Source organism: Carcharhinus amblyrhynchos, chromosome 14 (genome assembly GCF_965287045.1).
Source record: "Carcharhinus amblyrhynchos chromosome 14, sCarAmb.v2.hapA, whole genome shotgun sequence".
In the NCBI taxonomy this organism is placed as follows: domain Eukaryota; kingdom Metazoa; phylum Chordata; class Chondrichthyes; order Carcharhiniformes; family Carcharhinidae; genus Carcharhinus; species Carcharhinus amblyrhynchos.
Window position 1 is genome coordinate 21,968,661 of NC_137337.1, and position 27,382 is coordinate 21,996,042.

The following is a 27,382-nucleotide window of genomic DNA, read 5'->3' on the forward strand; positions in this document are numbered from 1 at the left end:
ACAGATTAGCAACTCTAATTTGATATGACCTGACAGCTGAAACACAACCAACTTAAATATGCATAGCTAGCTTTTGCAGTCCGATTCCTGCTTATATCGGCTGCTCATTCAATTCGTTTAACTCTGTTGGATAAAGTGGCCGGAATTCTCCCACCCTGCCTGCCACTGCAATTGTAGTGGGCAAGTTGCAGACAATGTGAAGCCCCATTGACATTGGGGAGGGAATTTCCGGCTTTTAGACCAGTGTGGCTGGAAAGTTCTGTCCTGGGTGTAATTGGTAAATTTGGAAATCTTCCTCAACACTATTAACTGGCTAACAGGCAATGGTTCAGATTGCTTTGAACTTTTTACTGCAGCAGTTTTCAGCTGCAAATATTGGGGGTAATTCTGAGCCCACGGTCTCCGCCCATGGCTGCCCAGCAGGCTTTTCTCGCCCTGTTGAGCAACACTGTGCATTTTAGAAAGGGAAGTGAGAACCGGACAGTCAGCTAGAGGGACGTGGCCTAAAGATGCAGGCAGAGCCAGGAATCCCAAGATTGCAGCGCCGTTTTAAAGGGTGCTCTGATTCTGATTTAAATAAAAGGCCCCTTCCCCCACGGACATTGAGACACCCAATGTAATAGAATTACATAGCATCTGCAGCACAGAAAGAGGCCATTCAATTTCACATTATTCCTTTCTACTATTAGTACGTCTTTCTACTCTGCCCCACTATCCCTCTATTCCTTTTTGTTCATGCATGCATCAAGCCTCCTCTTAAATCCATCAATGCTATCTACTTTACATGGCCACTGGTTCCACATTGTCATCCTGTAAAGAAATTCTTTATTTAATCTATTAGTTTCTGTCTTATTTATATGGCTATTTTGTGCTGAACTTGCACACAAGTGACAACCCTGTGGAAACACTTCATCATTTTAACTATCTCTATTTGGTCTCCTTCTCATTTTGTTTCTTCTGGGGAAATTGGTCCCAGTCTGTTCAATGTTTCCTCATAATTGCGTCCTCTCAATTCTAATAAAATATTTGTAAATCTTTCTGTGCTTTCAACAGTGCTTCAGTATCCCTTATGTATAATTGATACATGTTGCAAAAATAGTCCTGGTTCTCATTCACAGTCAAAAGATCCAATAATACTTGTTGACAGGTGTCAACAATCTTGACAATAATAACATCATCCATGTTATACATAAGAAAGATGCAGGTCATCTATTTCGATCTGGTGATTAATGCTGACAAGTTCAAGATTGGGGGAACGGCAAATTGTGTGGAGGGTGTGGAGAGTCTGCAGAAGGATCTAGATAGGCTGGGCCAATGGGCCAGGAAATGGCAAATGGAATTTAATGTTGGCAAATGTGAGGTGGTCCACTTTGGTAGGAAGAATGGTAGGAAGGACTATTACTTACGGGGCGAAAAACTGCAGCAGGCGACAGTGCAGAGGGACCTCGGGGTCCTTGTGCATGAGTCGCAAAAACCCAGCTTGCAGGTGCAGCAGGTGGTCAGGAAGGCGAATGGGATGCTGGCCTTCATAGCGAGGGGGATTGAATATAAAAGTAGGGAGGTCCTGCTGCAGCTGTATAGGGCATTGGTGAGGCCGCAGCTGGAGTACTGTGTGCAGTTTTGGGTGCCGCACCTGCACAAAGATATTTTGGCCTTGGAGGGAGTGCAGAGGAGGTTTACTAGGCTGATACCGGAGTTGAGGGGGTTGAGCTATGAGGAGAGGCTGAATAAACTGGGCTTGTACTCGTTAGAGTTTAGAAGAATGAGGGGAGATCTCATTGAGATGTATAAGATGATGAATGGGATGGATAGGATAGAGGTGGAGAGACTCTTCCCGCTCAAAAAAGACAGTAGGACTAGGGGGCACAGCCTCAAGATAAAAGGGGGGTGGTTTAGAACGGAGTTGAGGAGGAACTTCTTCTCTCAAAGGGTGGTGAATCTCTGGAATTCTCTGCCCGTTGAAGTGGTGGAGGCTGCCTCGCTAAATATTTTTAAGACGCGGGTTGATGGGTTTTTGATAAGAGAGGGGATTAAGGGTTATGGGGAGAAGGCGGGAAAGTGGAACTGAGCAGCGACAGATCAGCCATGATCTTATTGAATGGCGGGGCAGGCTCGAAGGGCCAGATGGCCTACTCCTGCTCCTATTTCTTACGTTCACTGGAATGTGAGCAGTTGATACATCAGTAACATTGTTGGGTGAAATGGGGCTGAATTAATCACAATCAGAAGAAATGATGGCTAAGGCTGGGCATATTGATAGAGGTGTAGAGCATGGATACAGGCCCTTCGGCCCAAATTCTCCATGCCACTCTCTTTTTTTAAAACCACTAAGCTAGTCTCAGTTGCCCACATTTGGCCCATATCCCTCTTTACCCATCTTACCCATGTATCTGTCTAAATGTTTTTTAAAAGACAAAATTGTACCCATCTCTACCACCATATCTGGCAGCTTGTTCCAGACACTTACCAGCCTCTGTGTGAAAAAATTGTTCCTCTGGACCCTTTTGTATCTCTCCCCTCTCACCTTAAACCAATGCCCTCTAGTTTTAGACTTCCCCACTTTTGGGAAAAGATGTTGACTATTTAACTGATCGATGCCCCTCATTATTTTCTAGGCCTCTATAATATCACCCTTAAGTCTCCTACACTGCAGGGGAAAATGACCTAGTCTATCAAGCCTCTTCCTATAACTCAAACCATTAAGCTCTGGTAGTATCTGAGTAAATCTTTTCTGCACTTTTTCTAGTTTAATAATATCCTTTCTATAATAGGGTGACCAGAACTGTACACAGTTCAATGACAAATGTTAAATGACAAATTTCTATGTAAAAGGTAAATGGAAGTTGTATGCTGAATTCAAGCTGTCAAAAAGTTTATAGATGCTCACGATATGGGATAGGAATTACAAAGGCACACTTAAAAGATTTCTTAATTAAATGGCATGCTAAAGAGTCCAATTTCCAAAGAGTTCAATTACCAAGCAAGTTCATCAGTTTCTCTTATTGCATTCTGCATGCTTCTTCCTAGATGAGTGGCTGACAATTATAATTCAATCCTAAATGATTAGCCTAATCTGGCATGCTCCTCCAACTCAAAAACCTCATTTACCTGATATGTTGTGGGAAAAGATTCATTTCTGCTAGTTATTGTGCAGTGCCCTGCTAAATGGTATGTCCTTTATTTTTCAGTCTTCAACAAGAATAGGGATAATATTTATTATGCTCCCAGTGCCAGGATCCTAATTTCGATTCCGGTCTTGACTGACTTGTGTGGAGTTTGCATGTTCTCCCCGTGTCTGCATGGGATTCCTCCCACAGTCCAGCAATGTTCAGTTTAGGTGGATTGGCCATGGTAAATGTGAGGGTTATGTGCAAAGACTGAGGCTGAGCATGGGTAAGACGCTCTTTCAGGGTGCTGGTGCAGACTTGATGGTGTAGATTGCCCTCCGTCTGCACTGTAGGGATGCTATTGTAATGGACATTAAGATTTTTTTGGAATTAAGAGTACATGATATTCAATTGCTCTTTTAAATATCTGACTCTTCCATGATATTGAAATTCAAGTGCAACCCATTTGATCTACTTAGGGGTTTAGAGCAATGGAGTTGGTTGTCCTGAAACATAAAAACAAGACATGTGCTGGAATTTTACCACCTCGCCTGCCCAAGGCCAACGAGAATGCTATTCTGTGAGCCTTGGGGCAGGCAAGGCGGTAAAATTTCAGCCATGGTTTCAGGAGTTAGCTAAGAACGACAATAGAGCTATTGATACTGCTGACGGTGCTCAGTTTGGAGGGCAATCTCACAGATAACTGAAAGAGATTCCGGCAGTGCTTTGGCCTCACAGCAATGGGCAGTGATAGGAGTAGAGCCTTCCATTTTTCTTCACATATCAGAAGAAGAAGCCCTGGAAGATTTATAATACTTTCGCATTTGAAAGTAATGAGAAATGAAACGACTTGAAAGAAATAATGGAAAAATGTGAAGCTTGCTACTTAAGAGAAAAACTTCATATGAAAGACATGGGGTGGAATTCCCCAGCCGCACTGGTCTAAAAGCTGGAAATTCCCACCAGACCATCGATGGCGTTCCACATTCTCCACAATCTGCCTGCTAAAATTCCAGTGGGATGGGAGAATTCTGGCCATGAATTTTTTCTGTGCATGCAAGGCAATGACAACATTTGTCAGTGTGTTAACTAAATCAAATTGTGTGAATGTGGAGACTCTGAGATAGAATTATTGTGGGATTGCAAAAGTTTTGGCCAGAGAACAGCTTTTAGAGAATTGGAGATTGGCAGAGACAAGAAGACAATAGATTACAAATGACAGAAGATGAAGTACCACACAGTCAGGCAGTTAGATGCAGTTAAACAGCAATATCATTAGGGGGAATAAAAAGATAGCTTGAAAACAAAAAAAAGCTACTGAAACATTTAAATGCAGTTGATGCAGAGCAGACTATTTACTATATAGTTGTCCAGCCTATGGAAAGCAGTGTAAGAATTGTGATAAGCTAAATCACTACGGTAAGATGTGTAAATTGAAGAAAGCGCACAGAATGCAGATGATGACAAAATACTAAATCTGAACTTCTCATTGGTGCAGTAACAGCAAATTCTAAAGAAGACGATTGGAAGGTTGGGGTTTAAGAATTGCTAACATAATGGTGAATTTCAAACTTGACACCAGCGCACAAGCCAATGTCATTCCCGTAAGCCTGCATGAGAAGATAAGTAAAGAAAATCAACTAACTAAATTAAAAGCACAGGTGAAGAAATTGCTGTAGAAGGCCAATACACACTTAAAATGAAAGACAAAAAAATTCTCAAGCATTTCCATTCATAGAGATGAAAAATGATGCAACATCTATTCATGGATTCAAAGCTTGTGAAAATCTGAAGCTACTCAAGAGAACACGACTGTCACCTTCAATGACACTCTGAGTGAGAACAAAGATGTGTTCAAGGGAATGGGTTGTCTAAAGAGAGAACACATCATCAAGGCAGATGAAACTGACACCCAGAGTACTCACCCAGAAAAGTAGCAGTAATGCTGAGAGATCGACTGAAAATAGAACTGGGCAGAATGGAGAAATTTCACATCGTCAAGAAAATTGACAAAGTGGATTAATCTAATTGTAATTGTAGAAAAATCAGATGGAATCTATGTGGCTCTCAGAGATCTAAACCAGGCAGTATAAAGAGAGCATTATCAGTTGACCATATAGAGATGACGTGTAATCTCGCTGATGCTGAATATTATTCAGTTTTGGATGCAAATTCAGGCTTCTGGCAGGTCAAATTGAACAAACGCAGCTCCTGTCTCTGTACCTCCAGTACATCATATGGTTGCAACAGATTTTTATGCTTAGCTTTTGCTGTTAATCCAGCTCCTGAGTTTAAAGTTTAAAGTTTATCTATTAGTGTCAGAAGTAGGTTTACATTCACACTGCAAATGAAGTTACTGTGAAAATCCCCTAAGGCGTTCCACAGAAGAGCTGCTTTGAAGTGCTGGAAGGTGTGGGATCGTATATCTCGACGATGTGCTGGTCCAGGGAGCCACACAAGAAGAACACAACCACAGATTGAGGCAGGTGCTTGTAAAAGCTAGAAAAGGGAACTACAAGTTGAAGAAGGAAAATGCAAAACAGATCTTCATGAAATCAGGTATTTGGGACATGTATTAACAAGCAAGGGATTATTGACAGACCAGAGTAAAATTGAAGCAGTTGTGAACATACCACCCCCAGAATGTAAGACAGATTAGGAGAGGTTTCTTTGGGCTTAGTGACCTAGCTTGGGAGCTTCATCCCACACAAGTCAGTCCAGATAGCACCTCTCAGAGAACTTCTACAAAACGATGTGGAACAGCACTGGGAACAAAGCACCAAGAAGTTTTGGCCCGGAGAACACTGACTCAGATGCCAGTGTTAAAGTATTACGCTGTTAGCCAAGATATCAGCAGATGCTTCAAAAGGCGGTGGGGGAGCTCTCCTCTTACAAAATGAGGCAACAGTGGCCGACGCTTCAAAGGCAATGACTCAAACACAACAGCAATATGTCCAAATAGAAGAAGAAATGTTAGGGACTGTGTTTGGTCTAGAATGCTTCCACCAGTTTGTCTATGGTAAAAACACAGAGGTAGAGTCTGATCATAAACCTTAAAAAGCCGCATAACTGTGCATCACCAAGCATCGAAAGATGACTGCTGCATCTGGAGAAGTCGCATGTGACTGAGGATGAAGAAACAGAAGTGCAGTTTCACACAAAGGGTGGGATTTTCTGGCTGTGCTCATCCCAAAACCGGAAAATCCAACCCGAGGTCAATGGATCTTTGCATGTTCACTGCCGCCACGATTTCCTGTGGTGGGCGGGTTGGGAAAATTTTGATCAAAGAATTTGGAGCCAAACTGGATGAGATCAGAGAAGCAACCAACACTGATGCCACCTGAGAAAATTGCTGCAAATTGTGCAAAATGGCCGATTCACATGTCAGAACAGTTTCCTTCCTGCTGTAAGAGTACTGGAATCTTTGTGAGGAACTTCATGCAGCAGAGGGAATATTTCTCAAGGTGGGGGGGAAACAGTGAGGAAAGAAATGCTGCAACGCATATGTTAAAGTCACCTCAGCATATAAACATGCAGGAGAAAAACTCGAGATATCTGGGGTGATTTTGATCTGCACTCTCTGTCTACAAGGATGCTGGTGTTTGCTCAAAATCCAGAGAGCGCAATTCGCACCAACGAGTTCCCAAATACCGACCTTACCAGCCCATTGCCGGTGGAGTGGTGAGGAACACGGCACGGGACTGCAGTAAACTCATTTTAGTACATGTCATTAGCAAGCACTCTCATCAGATAATTAGCAGCATTTACAACAGGTGAACCTGGCACCTTCATCTCCTAGGTGGGTGTTGGAAGTAAGTGCTCAGACAGTCAGCATCCTCCATGATGTGCACTGCCTAGGGGCCACCAAGAGAACTTGGGGGACGCAGATAAGTTCAACCCGGGACTAGGGATGAGTGGGGAGTGGAGGGGGGTGGTGGTTTCTCCGAATTGCTATTTCAAGGAGAAGGGTCAGGAGAGTTCACTTGCTGGCCTTACCTTTCCTTCATGTCAGGGCACCCTTACACTAAAGGCTGGTATGCAGGCAGCACTTCCCGTGTCTTCTTTCCTGAGTTCATGCCCTTCCTTAAAGGAGTGTGGGAGGGTTGTAGCACTGCCATTCTCCACTGGGATGAGGGGCTGGGTGAGCATGGTGGTTCCCCAAGCTTGTTGGTGTGAACAGACAGGGTGGAGACTCTGTGGTGAATGGAATGAAATCTATTGCCAAACCTTCAAAACAAAATGGTGACCTATCTACACTTGTATCTATATTCACCCTTGCCCCTAGGTGCCTACAGTTACTTAATTTTCCCGACCCTCCAGAATCCACAACTAAGGTTGAGGCAGCCTGTTGACCTCCACATCCTTTTGTCTAAGATGACCTTGGCGGGCGTCCCCTGGGGACACGGGACCTTGAGGGTCTGGGCCTGCTTTCAAGCAGCATACGGATGTTTGACTGCTTCCCTCCTCGGTGTCAGGGGCTGGAACTATTCACAAGGAGGGAGGGTTTCAGATGGACTGGAAATGCTCAAGGTTCCGCAGATGGAGGGGAAAAAGAAAAAGGTCATGATAATAGGGTGATTATGGTAGTGGACTCCAGTATTAGATAAAATATGGTACACTTTCTACTGTATGGGGTCACCTAACCCATGAACACAGGTCAGATAGCACATGCAAGAGAATATTGTGGGAAGACAGTACATGCTTTGCAGTTGTGAGTTCATGTTCTGAAAATGTGTTGGTAATAAAGTTAGTTTACAGCAATGGTGTTGGGTCAGCCTGAAACATAAAAGCCAGACAGATGAGGCATTGAGTAAAAATGATTATATTTTGTGAGCAATCTATTTTAAGCAGTGCTAATAAAACTGTACAAGGTTATGGCTCTTAACTATAACACCATATTTTCAATGCTAAATTGGAAAGAAAATGATAAAATGCTGCACAGTTGCACAGGGTATTTTTACATGCAGTGAGAGGATAATGTGTTTGGGCAAAAACTTGAGCAAAAGATTCAATTCTGAAATGTGGTGCAATTTTGAGCGCACTTTGCAATTCAGATTGCTGGTTTCCCCCAGAGCAGAAACACATAGACAAAATGTTCTGAACAAAACTGATCGAAATGATAACTTCATGCCTTTCAGAGGAAACAAAGTTCTAGACCTAATGAAAACATATCAAACAAAGAGATGGTCTGTCAACCTGAAGTTTTTATCCTGAGAATCAATGACCTGAAATTCAAGAAGATTGGGGATAGTTTTGGACTTTTGATTTGATTTATTATTGTCACATGTACTGTTTCTTATGCACTGTACAGACAAAGCATACTGCTCGTAGAGAAGGAAACAAGAGAATGCAGAATGTTGTGTTTCAGTCATAGCTAGGATGTAGAGAAAGATCTACTTAATGTGAGGAAGGTCCATTCAAAAGTCTGACAGCAGGGAAGAAACTGTTCTTCAGTCAATTGGTACATGATCTCAGACCTTTGTACCTTTTTCCCAATGGAAGAAGGTGGAAGAGAGTGTGTCCGGGTGCATGGGGTCCTTTATTATGCTGGCTGCTTTTCTGAGGCAGTGGGAAGTGTAGACAGTATTAATGGATGGGAGACTGGTTTGCGTGATGGATTGGGTTAATTCACAACATTTTGTAGTTTCTTGCAGTCTTGGGCAGAGCAGGGCCATACCAAGCTGTGATACAACCAGAAAGAATGCTTTCTATGGTGTATCTGTAAAAGTTGGTGAGCATCATAGCTGTCATGCCAAATTGCCTTAGTCTTCCGAGAAAGTAGAGGCAAAGTGTTGGTGGGTTTTCTTAACAATAGTGTCGGCTTGGGCGGAACCAGGACAAATTGTTGGTGATCTGGACACCTAAAGACTTGAAGATCTTGACCATTTCTACTTTGTCCCCATTGACGTAGACAGGGGCATATTCTCCACTGCACCAAGTACCCTTCTGCACCAAGCATCCATTGTTGTTACTTCAAGGGCACCTCTTCATATGCCACATGTAAATACAGGGGTCACTACACATGTTGGTCTTCTTCAAATTTTGATAGTGTTTACAGGATTTCCACCTTTTTTAAGTTAACCTTTTTGCCCTGCCCCTGCGTTTTCTCTCCCAGACAAACATGCGCAAGTAATAAATTCAGTTGCTACAAGTAGAAAAAAAATCAAATTCAAAGTTTCTTTTTTTATTTGATTTGATTTATTATTGTCACATGCTCTAGTGTACAGTGAAAAGTATTGTTTCTTCCATGCTACACAGACAAAGCATAGAGAAGGAGAGAGTGCAGAATGTAGTGTTAAGATCACAGCTAGGGTATATTGCAACTTAGTGACAGGTAGGTCCATTCACAAGTCTGATAGCGGCACGGAAGAACCTCTTTCTCGACTCGGCTGGTATATGACTTCAGACTTTTGTATCTTTCTCCTGACAGAAGAAGGTGAGAGAGAGAATATCCAGAGTGGGTGGGGTCTTAATTATTCACAATTCATTGCCACACTGTGGAGCCACTTCACACAAGACCTGCAAATTCTAGAGCTTAGTTGCTTGAACCTTATAGCAGTCATACCAGTTAACAGGAACACTGTACAAGATGTGGCAGAATCTTTATTAGAAGTGTATCATGATTGGTCAATTTTTGTGTCAATTCTGTGATTGGATTTGTATTTCGAAGAACTGACATCTCAAAAATTACGTTCAGGCACCATTTTAATTTCAAAACCTCCAACAGAGTTACTAACTTCCTCTAAAATGAAATGAGCATGCATAATTTATCTCGCATTAATAAACCATGACAAGATACTTCTAAAGCAGTGTAATTTCAGTGAGAATTGTGGAACAATTCCTGGATTTGGGCAGTTTAAATATTCACTCATAGTCTTTGCTCGCAATGAAATATTGCCTCTCAAATAAATGTAATTCACACAAAAAATTAGCTACTTGAAAGAATATAACCTATTCCTGGGACAAAGTGTTTTTCTTTCATAATTTATTAATCTGTCACTATTAAACCAAGTGAAAGATATCAATGGTGACTCTAACTTGCATCTGGCAAAAGTTATTTAAAATTAGTCATTACATACTTAAAACTGTTATTACTGTGCACACACAATCCACTGCTGTGATGACAACTCAGCCACCCGGAGGTATTAATTCAGCTGGAGATCGATAAACATGATTCTGTAGTTGAATAAGGAATCGTACAGTAGAAAATTGCAGAGTTGCACTGTGGCAGATTTATTGCTAGGGTTGTCGTACATCACTTCGGCAATATACATCACAAGTAGAACTAAGCAGCTAGTGCCTGAGGGCATCCTTCAACAGTTCGCTGTTGTAACATTATGCAGAAAGACCGGCATTTCTTTGGCAATCATGAGATCAGCATAGGCTTTGTGCCAGAATACTAGTTTATGCGTTAGTAAGAAGTTTGAACAGCACTTTTGTGTTGGAATGCTGAATACGCAGGACGGCACGGTGGCACAGTGGTTAGCACTGCTGCCTCACAGCGCTGGGGATTCGGATTCGATACCAGCCTTTGGTGATTGTTCTGTGTGGAGTTTGCACGTTATCCCCGTGTTTGCGTGGGTTTCCGTCAGGAGCTCCGGTTTCCTCTCACAGTCCAAAGAAGTGCATTGGCCATGCTAAATTCCCCCTTTGTGTCCCACAATGTGTGGGTTAGGGGGATTAGCATAGAGAGTATGTTGGGTCACGGGGATGGGGCCTGGGTGGGATGCTCTGAGGGAGAGTTGGTGCAGACTCGATTAGCCAAATGGCCTCTTTCTGCACCGTAGGGATTCTATGATTCTATGATTTAAAATAAAACTGGGGCTGAAAACCCATTGACCATCCATCCCATAAATGATGGGAAGCTCCTGCTAGGCAAATTCTGAAAATTATCCCTATAGGATTTTTAGGATTAGAAGATCAGTTTAAATATTAACAATGAATGCCATGCCACAGGGGTTACAGTTCAAGCATCCATCACAACATGAGGTCATAAGTTGCATATTGAGTGTATTCTTCAAGGGTTATCAGGTTTATTAGCCTTTATTGCGCGGCATGGTGGGACAGTGGTTTGCACTCATGCCTCACTATGTCAGGGACCCGGGTTCGATTCTAGCCTTGGGTGACTGTGACTGGAGTTTGCACATTTTCATCGTGTCCGCGTGGGTTCAGCTCCGGGTTCTCCGATTTTCTCCTCCAGTCCAAAGATGTGCAGGTTAGGTGGATTGGCCATGCTCAGGTGTCCATTATTATCAAGGGGATTAATAGGGTAAATACGTGGCATTGTGTGATTACAGCCTGGGTGGGATTGTGGTCGGTGCAGACTCAATAGGCCAAATTACCTCCTTCTGCACTGTAGGGATTCTATGACAACTTTGTCTCAGAGACATTACAGAAGATTATCCATCAGCTGGAAAGAAGTTAACGCTCTCAGAGTTGTCAGGAGCCCACCTTATATCACAAGTTTGGATTGCCCAGCAGGGCTTACTTCTACTACTCAAAGCAGCTTCTGTACATTGAGCATATTGACTGCCACTCCAACCAGTGCTGACCAAGAGTCTGGCTATGTGGGAAAGAACTCACCTCATGATTCCAGACTCAAAGAGGAAAATCCTACCCCTGGTGTTCAGGTTCCCTTGCCCTTCTGATGCTGTTGACCTTAAAATAGTAGTCATGATGTGGGTATGCCGGCGTTGGACTGGCGTAAACACAGTAAGAAGCCTGACAACACCAGGTTTTAGTCCAACCGATTTATTTGATAATACTCACAAGCTTTCGAGGTTTCCCTCTTTGTCAGGTGAATGGAGAGTTCTGGCCTCAGACAGAGCATATAAAGCACAGACAGTTTAGAGATTACTGATTAGAATGCGAATCCTTACACCTAATCTGCTGTTCAAGACCTGAAGTGGCTGACAATGTGAGTGGAAGGAGCACTGATCACAGGTTACAGAGATGTGTATTGTCTCCAGACAGTACAGTAAGTGAGGTTTTGCAAACCCAGGCAAGTCACGGGGGTTACAGATAGTGTGACATGAACCCAAGATCCCTGTTGAGACCGTCCTCATGTGTGCGGAACTTGGCTATCAGTCTCTGTTCAGTGACTCTGCGCTGTCGTGTGTCATGAAGGCCGCCTTGGAGAATGCTTACCCGAAGGTCAGAGGCCGAATGCCCGTGACCACTGAAGTGTTCGCCAACAGGAAGGGAACAGTCTTGCCTGGTGATTGTCGAGCGATGTTCATTCATCCGTTGTTGTAGCATCTGCATGGTCTCCCCAATGTACCATGCTTCGGGACATCCTTTCTTGCAACGTATCAGGTAGACAATGTTGGCTAAGTTGCAAGAGTATTTACCATGTACCTGGTGGATGGTATTCTCACGTGTGATGATGGTATCCATGTCGATGATCCGGCATGTCTTGCGGAGGTTGCTGTGGCAGGGTTGTGTGGAATTGTGGTCACTGTTCTCCTGAAGACTGGGTAGTTTGCTGCGAACAATGGTCTGTTTGAGGTTGTGTGGTTATCTGAAGGCAAGAAGTGGGGGTGTGGGGATAGCCCTGGCGAGAAGGGTACTCTGTCCACCGCACCGATCTCCTCGGAAGGCAAACATGGGACACAGTGGACAGAGTACCCTTCGTCATTCAGTACTTCCCCGGAGCGGAGAAGCTACGACATCTTCTCCGGAGTCTTCAACATATCAGTGATGAAGACGAACATCTCGCCAGGGCTATCCCCACACCCCCACTTCTTGCCTTCAGATAACCACACAACCTCAAACAGACCATTGTTCGCAGCAAACTACCCAGTCTTCAGGAGAACAGTGACCACAATTCCACACAACCCTGCCACAGCAACCTCCGCAAGACATGCCGGATCATCGACATGGATACCATCATCACACGTGAGAATACCATCCACCAGGTATATGGTAAATACTCTTGCAACTCGGCCAACATTGTCTACCTGATATGTTGCAAGAAAGGATGTCCTGAAGCATGGTACATTGGGGAGACCATGCAGATGCTACGACAACGGATGAATGAACATCGCTCGACAATCACCAGGCAAGACTGTTCCCTTCCTGTTGGCGAACACTTCAGTGGTCACGGGCATTCAGCCTCTGACCTTCGGGTAAGCATGCTCCAAGGCGGCCTTCACGACACACGACAGCGCAGAGTCGCTGAACAGAGACTGATAGCCAAGTTCCGCACAGATGAGGACGGTCTCAACAGGGATCTTGGGTTCATGTCACACTATCTGTAACCCCCGTGACTTGCCTGGGTTTGCAAAACCTCACTTACTGTACTGTCTGGAGACAATACACATCTCTTTAACCTGTGATCGGTGCTCCTTCCACTCACATTGTCAGCCACTTCAGGTCTTGAACAGCAGATTAGGTGTAAGGATTCGCATTCTAATCAGTAATCTCTAAACTGTCTATGCTTTATATGCTCTGTCTGAGGCCAGAACTCTCCATTCACCTGATGAAGAGGGAAACCTCGAAAGCTTGTGAGTATTATCAAATAAATCGGTTGGACTAAAACCTGGTGTTGTCAGACTTTTTACTGACCTTAAAATATACAGATGAAAACTAAACCCCTTACAGAGAGCCTTGGCCGCCTTGCATATTAGTCTCGGACCCAAAATACATGGGTCTGCATCTCTTTAACTTCCCCCCTAATTCCTTGCCGCCACCTACCCTCCAACTTCGCCACAATGTTCGCACTGGACTTTCAGCAAGTCGCTGGACTATTATCACTACACTATTAATCCAGAAATTCAGCTAATGTTCTGGGGACCTGGGTTCGAATCCTGCATGGCAGATGGTGTAATTTGAATTCAATAAATAAAATCTGGAATTAAGAATCTACAGATGACCATGAAACCATTGTCGATTGTTGGAAAAACCCATCTGGTTCACTAATATCCTTAAGGAAATCTGCGGTCCTTACTCGGATTGGCATACTTGTGACTCCAGAGACACAGCAATGTGGTTGGTGCTCAAATGCCCTCCAAGGGCAATTAGGGATGGGCAATAAATGCTGGTCAGCCAGTGATGCCCATGTCCCACAAATGAATAAAAAAAAACCCCAGTTTTTTCAGAGTTCACTGTTTGTTTAGCTGATGGAAATGATCCTGTTTGAATGCAATCATTGTTCATATGGCTGATGAGATTTCCCAGATCGAATCCATACATCCTAGGCCCAAGGTCAATAGACCTGACTTCTGGTCAAAGACAGGTCCGATCCATTAAATCAGTTCAAAATTGAAAGACATGGGGCATGCTATCTCAAAACAGTCAAAATTGAATCTACAGATAGTTGCATAATATTAAAAGAAGAGTATCTTGTCAGTTTGAAAAATGCAATTCCGTCCTATTATTCTGCTTTCTACCTACTTCCAACGGTTTGTGTTTAACATATTTTAAAAAATACTTATCTATTTACTTGATTACTTCCAAGCTTGTGGATCAGGCTTCAGGTGTTTTGAACATTTCAACTTAGTAGGAGGCTCAGTGGCACAGTGGTTAGCACTGCTGCCTCACCCAGTTCAATTCCAGCCTTGGGTCACTGTCTGTATGGAGCTTGCACATTCTCACCATGTCTGCATGGGTTTCCCCCGGGTGCTCTGGTTTCCTCCCACTGTCCAACGATGTGCGAGTTAGGTTGATTGGCCATGCTAAATTACCCTAGTGTCAGGGAGATTAGTAGGTTATATGTGTGGGGTTATGGGAATAGGGGCTGGGTGGCATCATGGTCGGTATAGACCCGTTGGACTGAATGGCCTTCTTCTGTACTATAGGGATGCTAGCTTCTATAATTCTCCCAGGCTGACAATAAAGCAACACATTATATTTACTATCAGGACTTCATTCTTGAAGGATTTAAGGAGATGTGTAGGTGGAAAAGTGCTTGATGGATTAAATGGACCTAATGTGCGTGATCTATTGTGCTGTGACTTAGATGCACACAGCCCTTAGTAATCAATAGTAATGCATGTTCTGTCTGACTCACAGATAAACAAATGAGTAATGGAAGGAATTGGAAAATAAGTTTAGCGTGCGCAGAGCCCAAATCTATTTTATAGCATGTGAATGTGTTGCCATTTTTGTACTTATAGACAAAGTATCTGCTTGGTTACAGTACCAACACACCCCATTGTGAGCACACTGAAGTGAGAATGTGCACAGTTCTGCCTGCACCTCCAGCAGCTATTGTTTTTCCAGCAGGGTTGCTTTCCTCGCCACATCGAGATAGTTCGATGGGCTGGATTGTTCCAGCTGGGGTGAAATCACAGTGTTCGTCACTGACTGCAAAGGAAATTGCTGATAAAGAATTAGCTCTTTCTGTGACGGAGATTTCCCCCCTTTTCTCTGGATGCCTTCTTGCATCTGGTGCCAAGTCTTAGGGATCTCCACGCGCCTAGCAATAGTGATGTCATCCAACAGGCTAAGCAGCCAATGGCATTGAAGTATTCTCAAGGACAACAAACTGGAAGTGAAAATCATTGAGTCATTTTACCTTAATTTTAAATTTTACAGATTTTGAAATAAATGATTGAGACATACCCATGTTCAAGGGATTAAGGTAGAAATTAAAATATTTTTTAAGTTTGTTTATTAGATTAAAAGTGTGCAAAATTCCTTACCACTATCACAGAGTTTACTTCTAGTGGTGCAAAAATTATAAATAAAATACACTGAGATTGTCTCTCTACCACTGCTGTTATGAGTAATTCCATCCTGGAGGGCAACTCCCGCACACATTCAAGACTGACTTCTTACCAAATTTGGCATTCGACAAATATGAAATTATTCCTTCAGGGCCAGTGACATTGTTTAGCCATATTCATAAAGTTAGTAAATTGTTAAACAGTGCTGAATTGTTAAATTGTAACTTTTTCAGTGGTTCTTACAGTGAGACTAAGATACTTTTTGAGTCCATCAGACACGTAATTGGCATGCTTTGGGACTCCGAACTTCAGAGAGTGGAAATCCCATTGACTGGCAGCATTCAGCCAATCAGAGGCCCTGAGTTCTCCATTGCCTATCACTACAATCGGGAGTGATGGCTGCCATTGGTAGATCACCCAAGGAGAGCCCTACAAATATTGGGGGACTGAGGCACAAGTGAATGAGGGCGGGCTCGGGATTGGGGGAGAGGGTTACCAGCTGAGAGGAGTGGTCAGAAAAAAGAGTGGTGGTGGATTTCAGCTGGCTCCCCTTCACTTCCCGACTTTGGGTGCCTTCATGAGGCATAAGGTTTTTCTTATCGGCCTCCCTGCAAGGCAACTTCCCTGCCCACCACTGGTCAAATACCAATGGCATCAGGCCCCTTTGTGGGTATTAATTGCACACTTAAGGGCCTCAATGGCATCCGGGAAGGTTGCTCACTCCAGACTTCGTCAGGTGGAGATAAGCATGCAGTAGGGCACTCATCTCACACTCTCCTGCCCGATCAAATGCCCCTCTGCTGTCTGCAATCTCACCTCGGGAGGAGGGGATGGAAGCATCGCTTTTCACTCTAAGGATGTAAGTTTGGAAGTCTCAGCAGTTCACTGATTGCTAACTGATTGCAGTGAAAGGAGACCTCAGTGGTGCACCCTCCAACAAAAGTTCCGGAATTGCACATTTAACCGTGAGGGCTGATAATTTTGCTGTCATTGCATCCACAAATCCAGGCTTATATTCAATTGTTAACTTCCCATAAAGTACAAAAGAGTGCCTGAGTAATTTTGAAAAATGCCTTCCCCCCCAGATGATGTAATGCCAGCCCTGGTTCAGAGCCAAATTTTGTGAGGTTGCTGCCAAATGTTTGTGTGGATTCCACATCTCTCAACTTCACCACATGTGAAATAGATTGAGACTTGCTACCCAAGTTTCATTGCCTCTTTTCGACTGATAACCAGCAATAATTTCATATGTGTTGTGAGAGGAAAATGATAAGTCATGACCAAAATATACCGATTTAACTTTTAATCAGTGATGAACGATGAGTTCTCTCATCGATGAGGTCCCTTTCAGGGTAAGACATCAGAGTGTTAGAGAATAACACGTGCACTGTGCTTTGGTTGAGTTTGCCGTGCCCAAGAGGCTTATTACTTTAAAACTTACCGAGTTTGTTCTGAAAGAAGAGAAGTTGTATTCTGGGGATTGCTGCAAGTAATAAAGAAGAAATGCAGGGAGAAGAATCCTTTTGAAAAAAGTAGAAAAAAGTATTTAATGCTTAAGGGTTCACAAACATCTTTCTAACAGAGACTATAAGTATTCTATTTCTGTGAAATTATTGTTATACGTCTCACAACACTAGGTTAAAGTTCAACAGGTTTATTTGGTAGCACAAGCCTTCAGAGCGCTGCTCCTTCATCAGATGAGTGGACTCACCCCATTAAGGAACAGTGTTCCAAAAGCTCATGCTAACAAATAAACCTGTTGGGCTTTAACCTCGGGTTGTGAGACTTCTTACAGTGCCCACCCCAGTCCAAAGCTGGCATCTCCATATTGTGAAATCACCAGTATTTGTTGATGAGGTATTCAGTTAAAAACGATCTTGCTACTGAGAGTGGTTTTTTTTTTGGATGATTTACTAACCAGATTCAAAACAAATTCTAAATCCTTATTAAGTGGTATTGTGGAGAGTAAGTGGACTTAAACCTCTATGGTTCTTTAAATTGCAGCTCTTCTTTATGCAACTATTTTTGGAAACGTCACCACAATCTTCCAGCAAATGTACGCCAACACCAACCGCTACCATGAAATGGTAAACAACGTGAGGGATTTTCTCAAACTTTACCAAGTTCCCAAAGGACTCAGCGAACGAGTAATGGATTACATTGTGTCAACGTGGTCTATGTCTAAAGGGATCGACACGGAGAAGGTACGAGCATATGAGGTAAAATGATCTAAGACCTCCAGGAGCAGTGTTCACTTAATGACTTACAGTTGTATGCACACATCTGAGTAGAATCATTTTAAATCTAATTATCAAGTAGGCAGTGCACTAATTTGTGAAATTCATATCGGAAAATAATTAATCTTCAGGGCGCTTTGAGCCACAGTGGGAACTGTAATCTATTTTTAGTTTGAATTCACAATATTTCTTTCCCCTTAATCTTGTAATTAATGCTTGCATTGTTGCAGGTTTTAAAACAGACAATCTTTGCAAATTAATTCACCGCAAATGTCTAGTTCTATATTTGTTGGAATCAGTTCAGTCAAAGAGTACAAGGATGGCACAATGGTTAGTACTGCTGCTTCACAGCTCCAGGGACTTGGGTTCAATTCCAGTGTTGGGTCACTGTCTGTGTGGAGTTTGCACATTCTCCCTGTGCCTGTGTGGGTTTCCCCCGCATGTTCTGGTTTCCTTCCACGCTCCAAAGGTGTGCAGGTTGAATGGATTAGCCATGTTAAATTGCTACTTAGTGTCAGTGGAATTCATAGGCTGAATACATAGGCCACTTTTAAGTAAACGAGGGCCTCTTTTAAGTTGAATGCATAGGGTTACAAGGGTAGGACATAAGAACATAAGAAATAGGAGCAGGAGTAGGCCATCTAGCCCTTCGAGCCTGCCCCGCCATTCAATAAGATCATGGCTGATCTGTCGTGGCTCAGTTCCACATTCCCGCCCTCTCCTCATAACCCTTAATCCCCTTGCCTATCAAAAACCTATCAACCCGCGTCTTAAAAATATTGAGCGAGGCAGCCTCCACCACTTCAACGGGCAGAGAGTTCCAGAGATTCACCACCCTTTGAGTGAAGAAGTTATAAGAACATAAGAACATAAGAAATAGGAGCAGGAGTAGGCCATCTAGCCCTTCGAGCCTGCCCCGCCATTCAATAAGATCATGGCTGATCTGTTGTGGCTCAGTTCCACTTTCCCGCCCTCTCCCCATAACCCTTAATCCCCTCTCTTATCAAGAACCCATCAACCCGCTTCTTAAAAATATTTAGCGAGGCAGCCTCCACCACTTCAACGGGCAGAGAATTCCAGAGATTCACCACCCTTTGAGTGAAGAAGTTCCTCCTCAACTCCGTTCTAAACCGCCTCCCCTTTATCTTGAGGCTGTGCCCCCTAGTCCTACTGTCTTTTTTGAGCGGGAAGAGTCTCTCCACCTCTATCCTATCCATCCCATTCATCATCTTATACGTCTCAATGAGATCTCCCCTCATTCTTCTAAACTCTAACGAGTACAAGCCTAGTTTATTCAGCCTCTCCTCATAGCTCAATCCCCTCAACTCCGGTATCAGCCTAGTAAACCTCCTCTGCACTCCCTCCAGGGCCAAAACATCCTTGCGCAGGTGCGGCGCCCAAAACTGCACACAGTACTCCAGCTGCGGCCTCACCAATGCCCTATACAGCTGCAGCAAGACCTCCCTACTTTTATATTCAATCCCCCTCGCTATGAAGGCCAGCATCCCAATCGCCTTCCTGACCACCTGCTGCACCTGCAAGCTGGGTTTTTGCGACTCATGCACAAGGACCCCGAGGTCCCTCTGCACCGTCGCCTGCTGCAGTTTTTCGCCACGTAAGTAATAGTCCTTCCTACCATTCTTCCTACCAAAGTGGACCACCTCACACTTGCCAACATTAAATTCCATTTGCCATTTCCTGGCCCATTCGCCCAGCCTATCTAGATCCTTCTACAGACTCTCCACACCCTCCGCACAATTTGCCTTTCCCCCAATCTTGGTGTCATCAGCAAATTTCGACACCCTGCACTCGGTTCCCTCCTCCAGATCATCTATATAAATGGTAAATAGCTGAGGCCCCAGCACCGACCCCTGGGGCACCCCACTAGTCACCAACCGCCAATCCGAATAGCACCCATTGACCCCCACTCTCTGCCTCCTATTTGACAACCAATCCTCTATCCACGCTAACACCCTACCCCCAACTCCATGTCCCCTGACCTTCTGCAATAACCTCTTGTGAGGTACCTTGTCAAACGCCTTCTGAAAATCCAGAAAGACCACATCCACCGGCTCTCCTCTATCCACTGCCCTAGACACATCCTCATAGAACTCCAGTAAATTTGTCAGACACGACTTCCCTTTAATGAAACCGTGTTGCGTCCGCCCTATCAAGCAATTCCCTTCAAGATGCCTCGCAATTTCCTCCTTAATGACGGATTCTAACATTTTACCTACCACAGACGTTAAACTAACCGGCCTATAATTCCCCGCCTTTTGCCTGGCACCCTTCTTAAACAACGGCGTAACATTAGCTGTTTTCCAATCTTCCGGCACTTCCCCGGAATCCAGCGACGTCTGGAAAATAACCACCAAGGCATCCACTATCACCTCCGCCATTTCTTTCAGAACCCTCGGATGCATTCCATCCGGTCCTGGGGACTTGTCCACAATCAGCCCCTCCAGTCTGTCGAGCACCACCTCTCTAGTAACAGTAATGTCATTAAGACCCTCCATTCCTACCACCTTTCCATCGCTAACACCCGGCAAATTATTCACGTCCTCCTCCGTGAAGACCGAAACAAAAAAGTTATTCAAGACCTTAGCCATATCCCCATCCCCTACCACTAGCTCCCCTTTCTCATCCTCTAAAGGACCAACGTTCACCCTAGCCAGCCTCTTCCTTTTTATATATTTATAAAAACTCTTGCTATCCTTTTTTATATTAAGTGCTAGCCCAGCCTCATAGCTTCTCCTACCCTCCTTTATCAACTTCTTTGTCAATCTTTGTTGACATTTAAACCTTTCCCAATCCTCTTCTCGCCCACTACTCTTAGCTACTCTAAATTCCTCCGCTTTTAATTTAACACTTTCCTTCACCTCCTTCGTTATCCACGGCTTATTACCTCTCTTCCTACTGTCCTTTTTAACCATCGGAATAAATTTCTGCTGAGCACCAAGAAAGATCTCCTTAAAGATCCTCCACTGCTCCTCAGCAGACCTACCTTCCAACGCACTCCCCCAGTCCACATTCGCCAATTCTTCTCTCATCCTACCATACTCCCCTCTATTCAAACAAAGGACGCGTGTCCGGGAACCCACTTTCTCCTCCTCCATCTGCACCAGAAACTCCACCATACAATGATCACTCTCTCCAAGAGGATCCTTCACCGCAATGTCCCTAATTCTACCCGCCTCATTACATAGCACCAGATCCAAGATAGCTCGCTCCCTCGTCGGCTCCAACACACACTGTTCAAGGAAATTATCCCGGCAGCATTCCAAGAACTCCTCCTCGAGCCCACCTTGTCCAACATGGGTCGACCAATCAATATGCAGATTGAAATCTCCCATAACTACTGCCGTCCCATTCCTGCACGCCGCACTTATTTGCGTGTTAACAGCCCGCCCCACCTCCAGATCATTATTCGGGGGCCTATAGACGACACCCACCAGCGTCTTCCTCCCTTTGCTGTTCCTAATCTCCACCCACAACGATTCCACGTTCTGCTCTTTGGCTCCGATATCATCCCTTGCTACCACCTTGATACTATCCTTAATCAGCAGAGCTACGCCACCCCCTCTTTCCTCCTGCCTATCCTTCCTAAACACTTGATAGCCCTGTACATTCATCTCCCAGTCCCTGTCACCTTGCAGCCACGTCTCTGTAATGGCCACCAGATCGTATCCATTTGTGTCGATCTGTGCCACCAGCTCATCCACCTCAACTCCGTTCTAAACCGCCCCCCCTTTATCCTGACGCTGTGCCCTCTAGTCCTACTGTCCTTTCTGAGCGGGAAGAGCCTCTCCACCTCTATCCTATCCATCCCATTCAACATCTTATACGTCTCAATGAGATCTCCCCTCATCCTTCTAAACTCTAACGAGTACAAGCCTAGTTTATTCAGCCTCTCCTCATAGTTCAACCCCCTCAACTCCAGAATCAGCCTAGTAAACCTCCTCTGCACTCCCTCCAAGGCCAAAATATCCTTGCGTAAGTGCGGCGACCAAAACTGCACACAGTACTCCAGCTGCGGCCTCACCAGTGCCCTATACAGCTGCAGCAAGACCTCCCTACTTTTATGTTCAATCCCCCTTGCTATGAAGGCCAGCATCCCATTCGCCTTCCTGACCACCTGCTGCACCTGCAGGCTGGGTTTTTGCGACTCATGCACAAGGACCCCGAGGTCCCTCTGCACCGTCGCAAGCTGCAGTTTTTCTCCACGTAAGTAATAGTCCTTCCTACCATTATTCCTACCAAAGTGGACAACCTCACATTTGCCAACATTAAATTCCATTTGCCAGTTCCTGGCCCATTTGCCCAGCCTATCTAGATCCTTCTACAGACTCTCCACACCCTCCGCACAATTTGCCGTTCCCCCAATCTTGGTGTCATCAGCAAATTTCGACACCATACACTCGGTTCCCTCCTCCAGATCATCTATATAAATGGTGAATAGCTGAGGCCCCAGCAGGACCTGGGTAGGATTGTTGTTGGTGCAGTCTTGATGGGCCGAATGGCTTCCTTCTGCACTGTAAGGATTCTATGAATCTATGAAAATGTACAAAACTATTGACATCCTTATATTAGTGCAGGATCTTAATGCATTGATACATTAACAAACATTTGAGATTATGTATAAAATGTTTTCCATTTTACAGAATATGGATTTTTTTTCAGAGGGGACCGATAAAAATGAAAGAAAATGTAATAATTCACAGGCTTCCAACCAGATTTTTTTGCCACCTCGGAGAATTAATACAATAAAATGAGGAAACTGTGATGTTGCTCAAAAACAGATGTGAATTGTTCAAAATGATCAGATCACAGTTCTCTGGGGCGATTGTTACTGCTTTAAATGACAGAATTACAATGGGCAAGATTCTCCGGCCTCATGTTTCCCGTCAGTGGGAGGTGGCGCGTTGTTTGCTAGCGGTGAAATTCTCTGGTTCCGCTGCTGTCAATGTGAGTTTCTATTGACGTCAGCCCATGCTGGTGGGAAATGGGCGAATGGGGGTGCGGTGCCGCGGGAGTGAACAGCCAGAGAACTCTAGCTCATTTGTGTAAGGAGAAATGCAATCTTTATCATTTAACAATTTAATCATATAAAAGCATTACAGGTACATGAAGGCCATGCATGAGGAAGCACAATTACTCTCAGGAGTTCTACTTTCATAGTCCACTGCAGCCAAGTCTTGACCTAAGAAATACAATAAACAGATTGATTTTCTGCTTTGTAACTAATTCTGTAGCAATTTCTTTAAAATATCAAAAGATATGCATTTACAGACATCTATTTACTCCTTCGGATGGGTTTTTCAAATGGGCTGAAGTAACGTCATTCGTACTCAAAACAGGAGCTGCGTCACATGCAGAACAGTGATACAGTGGTTAGCAGTGCTGCCTCACAACGTCAAGGATCCAGGTTCAATTCCGGACTTGGGTGACTGTCTGTGTAGAGTCTGCACGTTCTCCCCCATGTCTCTGTGGGTTTTCTCCAGGTGCTCAGGGTTTCCCCCTACAGTCCAAAGATTTGCAGGTTAGGTGGATTAGCCATGATAAATTGCCCCTTAGTGTTGGGGGATTAGCAGTGTAAATACTTGGGGTTATGGGGACAGGGCCTTGTTGTGGTGCAGGCTTGATGTTATCAAATGGCCTCCTTCTGCTCTGTAGGGTTTCTATGAATCTATGATCACACTGGCAGGTGGCATTTTAGGAGCAACACCCAGTTAAGGGGTACTCGGTAATATGCCATGACAGCAGGAAGATTCTGCATCCCCTCTTGACTCCTTCCTCCCCCACCTTTACCAATCCTTCCACTTCCCAGCCTGTCCCCACACACTTGTTGCAAACAATCCAGAACTCAGGTGATTCTGAGAGCAAGAGAAGCCACATTTAAAAATAATAATACAAATTGGGCAAATCCTCATAAGATAACTGCTTGTACTTTTAGCGATTTTCTCTGAAATATCAAATGCTTAGTTGTGATTAATTGCCATCGATTTTAATCTTACCTCAACATTACAGTGAAAAGCCAGAGCAGATCTGGAAGGTTTAGTTTTTTGGGTATTAGGGATTGTTACTTAAACCCAAATTCCCATGCTCAATGAACACTCAATATAATTGTTTGGTGTGGGTCTCTGTGCTTGATATGAATTTTTATATAGTTTTGAACTATCGCTGCATCAAGGAGAAATAATCTTGATCGTTTCGCACTCACTCAACAATTTAATCACTTAAAAGCATTACAGATGAGCTAAGGTGATGCATGAGGAGGCACAATTACTTCCAGGCGTCCTGCTTTCACAGTCAATTGCAGCCGTGTCTCTACTTAATAAATACAATAAACAGTTTGTCGATAAAGAATAATGTTAAATCAAATTAATGTATCAGTGTTGATTAATGCAAGCGCTCTTTAATCTCATCACTCAGACAGCACTTTGATGGTACCCTGGTTTGTTATTTATGTAAACATTCTCTGCGGTTCAAAAGATAGAAATGCTGAGGGGGAAAAGTTTCCAGTTGGTTGTGTGAGTTTCCTTGTCGCAGTTCACCTGAGATTTGTCTAAAGATTGCAAATGCAATAAATCAAGGACAGCTCGATGTGGCTCAGAGTAACAAGGGATTTATTGCCAATGATAAGTATTTGCAACAAGAGGTCAAACAGAAACAACTGTGCAACTGAACATCTCTCCCTCCCCCAGTCTCCTACTGCGTGACCTCCTCACCTCAGGACACGAACCCTTGTTCCCAGTTGGTTAAGCGTCCCACCTTGACAATCCATAGGGTCCGGTCCATTGTGCGGTCGTCAGTGGTTCCCACAAAGAAATCCACCAATGCCTTGACTTTCTCAGGAGGCTAAGGAAATTTGGCATGTCTGCTATAACTCCTATCAATTTTTAAAGTTGCACCCTTTCTGGATGTACTACAGCTTGGTATGACTCCTGCACGAAACTACAAAGGGTTGTGAGCATAGCCCAGTTGATCACTGCAGTTGACAGGGACCCATCAGAGGGATGTCCCTCCCCAGCTGTCTGAACTGCAAGTCATTCCTGGAAGACATTGCACCAGACATACAGACATATGGTTCGTGAACAGGAGGGGGTTCCACTCCCTGCACGTGTAGATTGTGTGTGGCCATAAAATGAATGCCATGAACATGTGTACATACCACTCATTAGCATGCGCAACAGCTTCACCCTGCAGAACTCGGACATCCCTGGGGGGCCAAGGGCTACCTGCTAAGGGTTTGGCTGATGAACCAAGGTGCAGAGGCCTGAGACCAATGTAGAGATGCCTTATAATGAGGCCCACGCTGACTCCCAGTCCATCGTGGAGCAGTGCATCAGGCTCCTGAAATGCTGTTCCGCTGTCTGGACCACTCGAGTGGGGCCCTCCAGTATACCACCCTGAGGGTCTCCCGCATCATCATGATCTGCTTTGTGTTCCACAGCTTGGCACAACAGCAGAGAGGCTTCCTGGAGGAGGAAGAGAAGGGCAACCAGGCATACACTCCTGAGGAGGAGGGGCCTATGTGGATGTGGAGGAGGAGATCAAGTTCTTGCGACCCGCAGCAGGTGCCCTCTCTGACTGGGCCAAGCTCTGTAACCCAGAGCGATAACCCAATGTGATTGGGCCATGTTCTCAAAGCCCACAGCCATGGTCTGCTATGACTCGGCCACGCCTTGGACCCTGCCCCCCGTGGCGACCATTTCCTGAATCAGACTTTCCACTGTGGACACCACCCTCGCAGTGATGGCCTGGGTACCATGCAATGCCAGCAATACTTGTTGCACCTGCAGTCTGTGGGACTCCTCCCAACAACTGGTGGCCTGTGCTGGAAGATGATGAATGATCTCGTTTGGGCAGCAAGGCTGAGTGTCCTCCTCGTCCTGCCATCAGTCCCGTCTGTCATGCCTGCAATGTTGATCCACCCCCCTGACATCCTGCAGCCTTCTGGCACCCGACTTCTGCAGAGAAAGATGGTCCATGTAGCTGCACTGTTGCTGAAGCCCCTCCTGCATTCCCCAGTTCCGCTGCTGCATCTCCAGCAGCTAAGGGAGAACTAATCACAGTGGCCCGACAGCTGACTTGGGGGCAGCTGATTCCTTGCTCCAGGAGACCCCCGTGGCCTGATGCCACTGACTTCCCCACCTCCAACTGATGTACATCAATGCAGGTGTCGCTCACACCAGACAGGGATCTAGAACCCTCACCACTGACTTGTCCTACTGTGCTGAAGGATTGTGTGATGGAGGCCTGTGTTGATTGACCTCAGAGGATTCTCAGGGCCTTCCTCCGAGGTATCCTGGAGATGTCGTGAGGCAGGTCAGCGGGAGCAGCTGGGAGAGCAGCGACACCAGACAGTCTGGGGGTCATCGCGGTCGTCTCCTGCAACAAAGAACAGAAGGTTGAGTGTAAGAGTGAGGCAAGTGTATGGGCAGCGTGGAGATATGCCAATAGAATGAGGGTTTTGTGGATGCTGACTTCCTGGTCTTATGTCGATCTGGCTGTCGTTGACAACCCTGTCCTCATTCTTCCTGCCAGATCAAAGGATTTCTCCAAAAAGGGAGTTAAGACACGCAGCTCGGGGACCCCACCCCCCACTCCCAGCGGTTATGGGCCATCTTCCCCTGCAGAAGTCGGGTACTGGAAGGCTGCGGTGTATCGGGGTGGTTGGATCGGCATTGCAGACACAAGAGATGGGATTGATGGCAAGACGAGACGGACACTCAGCCTTGCAGCCCAAACGAGGTCATTCATCATCTTCTGGCACAGGCAACCGTTCCTTCGTGCCCAGTATGTGAGCACTGACTGTCGCTGCCATCTCCTCCCGGGTCTCATTGCCAGCCTGACTCCTGGCTAATCACCCATCTGAGGGGAGGAAAATGTCCCTCCTCTCCTCAACTGCATCCAACAGAAGGCCTCAGTAAATCTTGGGGCAGCTCTACTCGGTGCCATCTTTCAGGCCTGACTGCCTGTGTGTCCACCATAAGCACTTACATGCAGCTCTTCATCGTTAACATACCAGTGCAGCCACTTTGTCACGTGCCCGATGGTCCATTCTGCCAAGGATTGCATCAAAACTCTTTTATTGCACTAAGTGGCATAAGACTATGACTCGCAGTTTGCTGAAAAAAAACGGTGCCATTAACTCCTGTTTTCTCGCTTGTTGAGCACTGAGACTCTTTTCACAAGACTGCGCCCATAATGTTCATCCAGGTGTTGCACTTTAGGGTATCTTGCTCCCTAGCCGGGTCCGAATCTTTGCTGACATGCTTGACAATCAATTGATGAGACTTGCTTCATTTTTCATTAGTTCCACAGTAAAAACAGTTGGAAAAATTAGTGCTGGTGCATTCAGGAATAA

The 27,382-nt window shown here is 44.8% G+C and overlaps 1 protein-coding gene across 2 annotated transcripts in view; it reads left to right on the forward strand.

Moving 5' to 3' along the window:
* LOC145352483 (voltage-gated delayed rectifier potassium channel KCNH5) overlaps positions 1-27,382 on the forward strand; it is a 302,642-nt gene that overhangs the window by 158,786 nt on the left and 116,474 nt on the right. Inside the window, exon 8 of one of the 2 annotated variants that reach the window (XM_080202395.1) lies at positions 17,780-17,994. In XM_080202395.1, coding sequence (XP_080058521.1) covers positions 17,780-17,994 — 215 coding nt within the window. The remainder of the gene's footprint in view (positions 1-17,779; positions 17,995-27,382) is intronic. The other variant, XM_080202397.1, reaches the window with a different exon arrangement.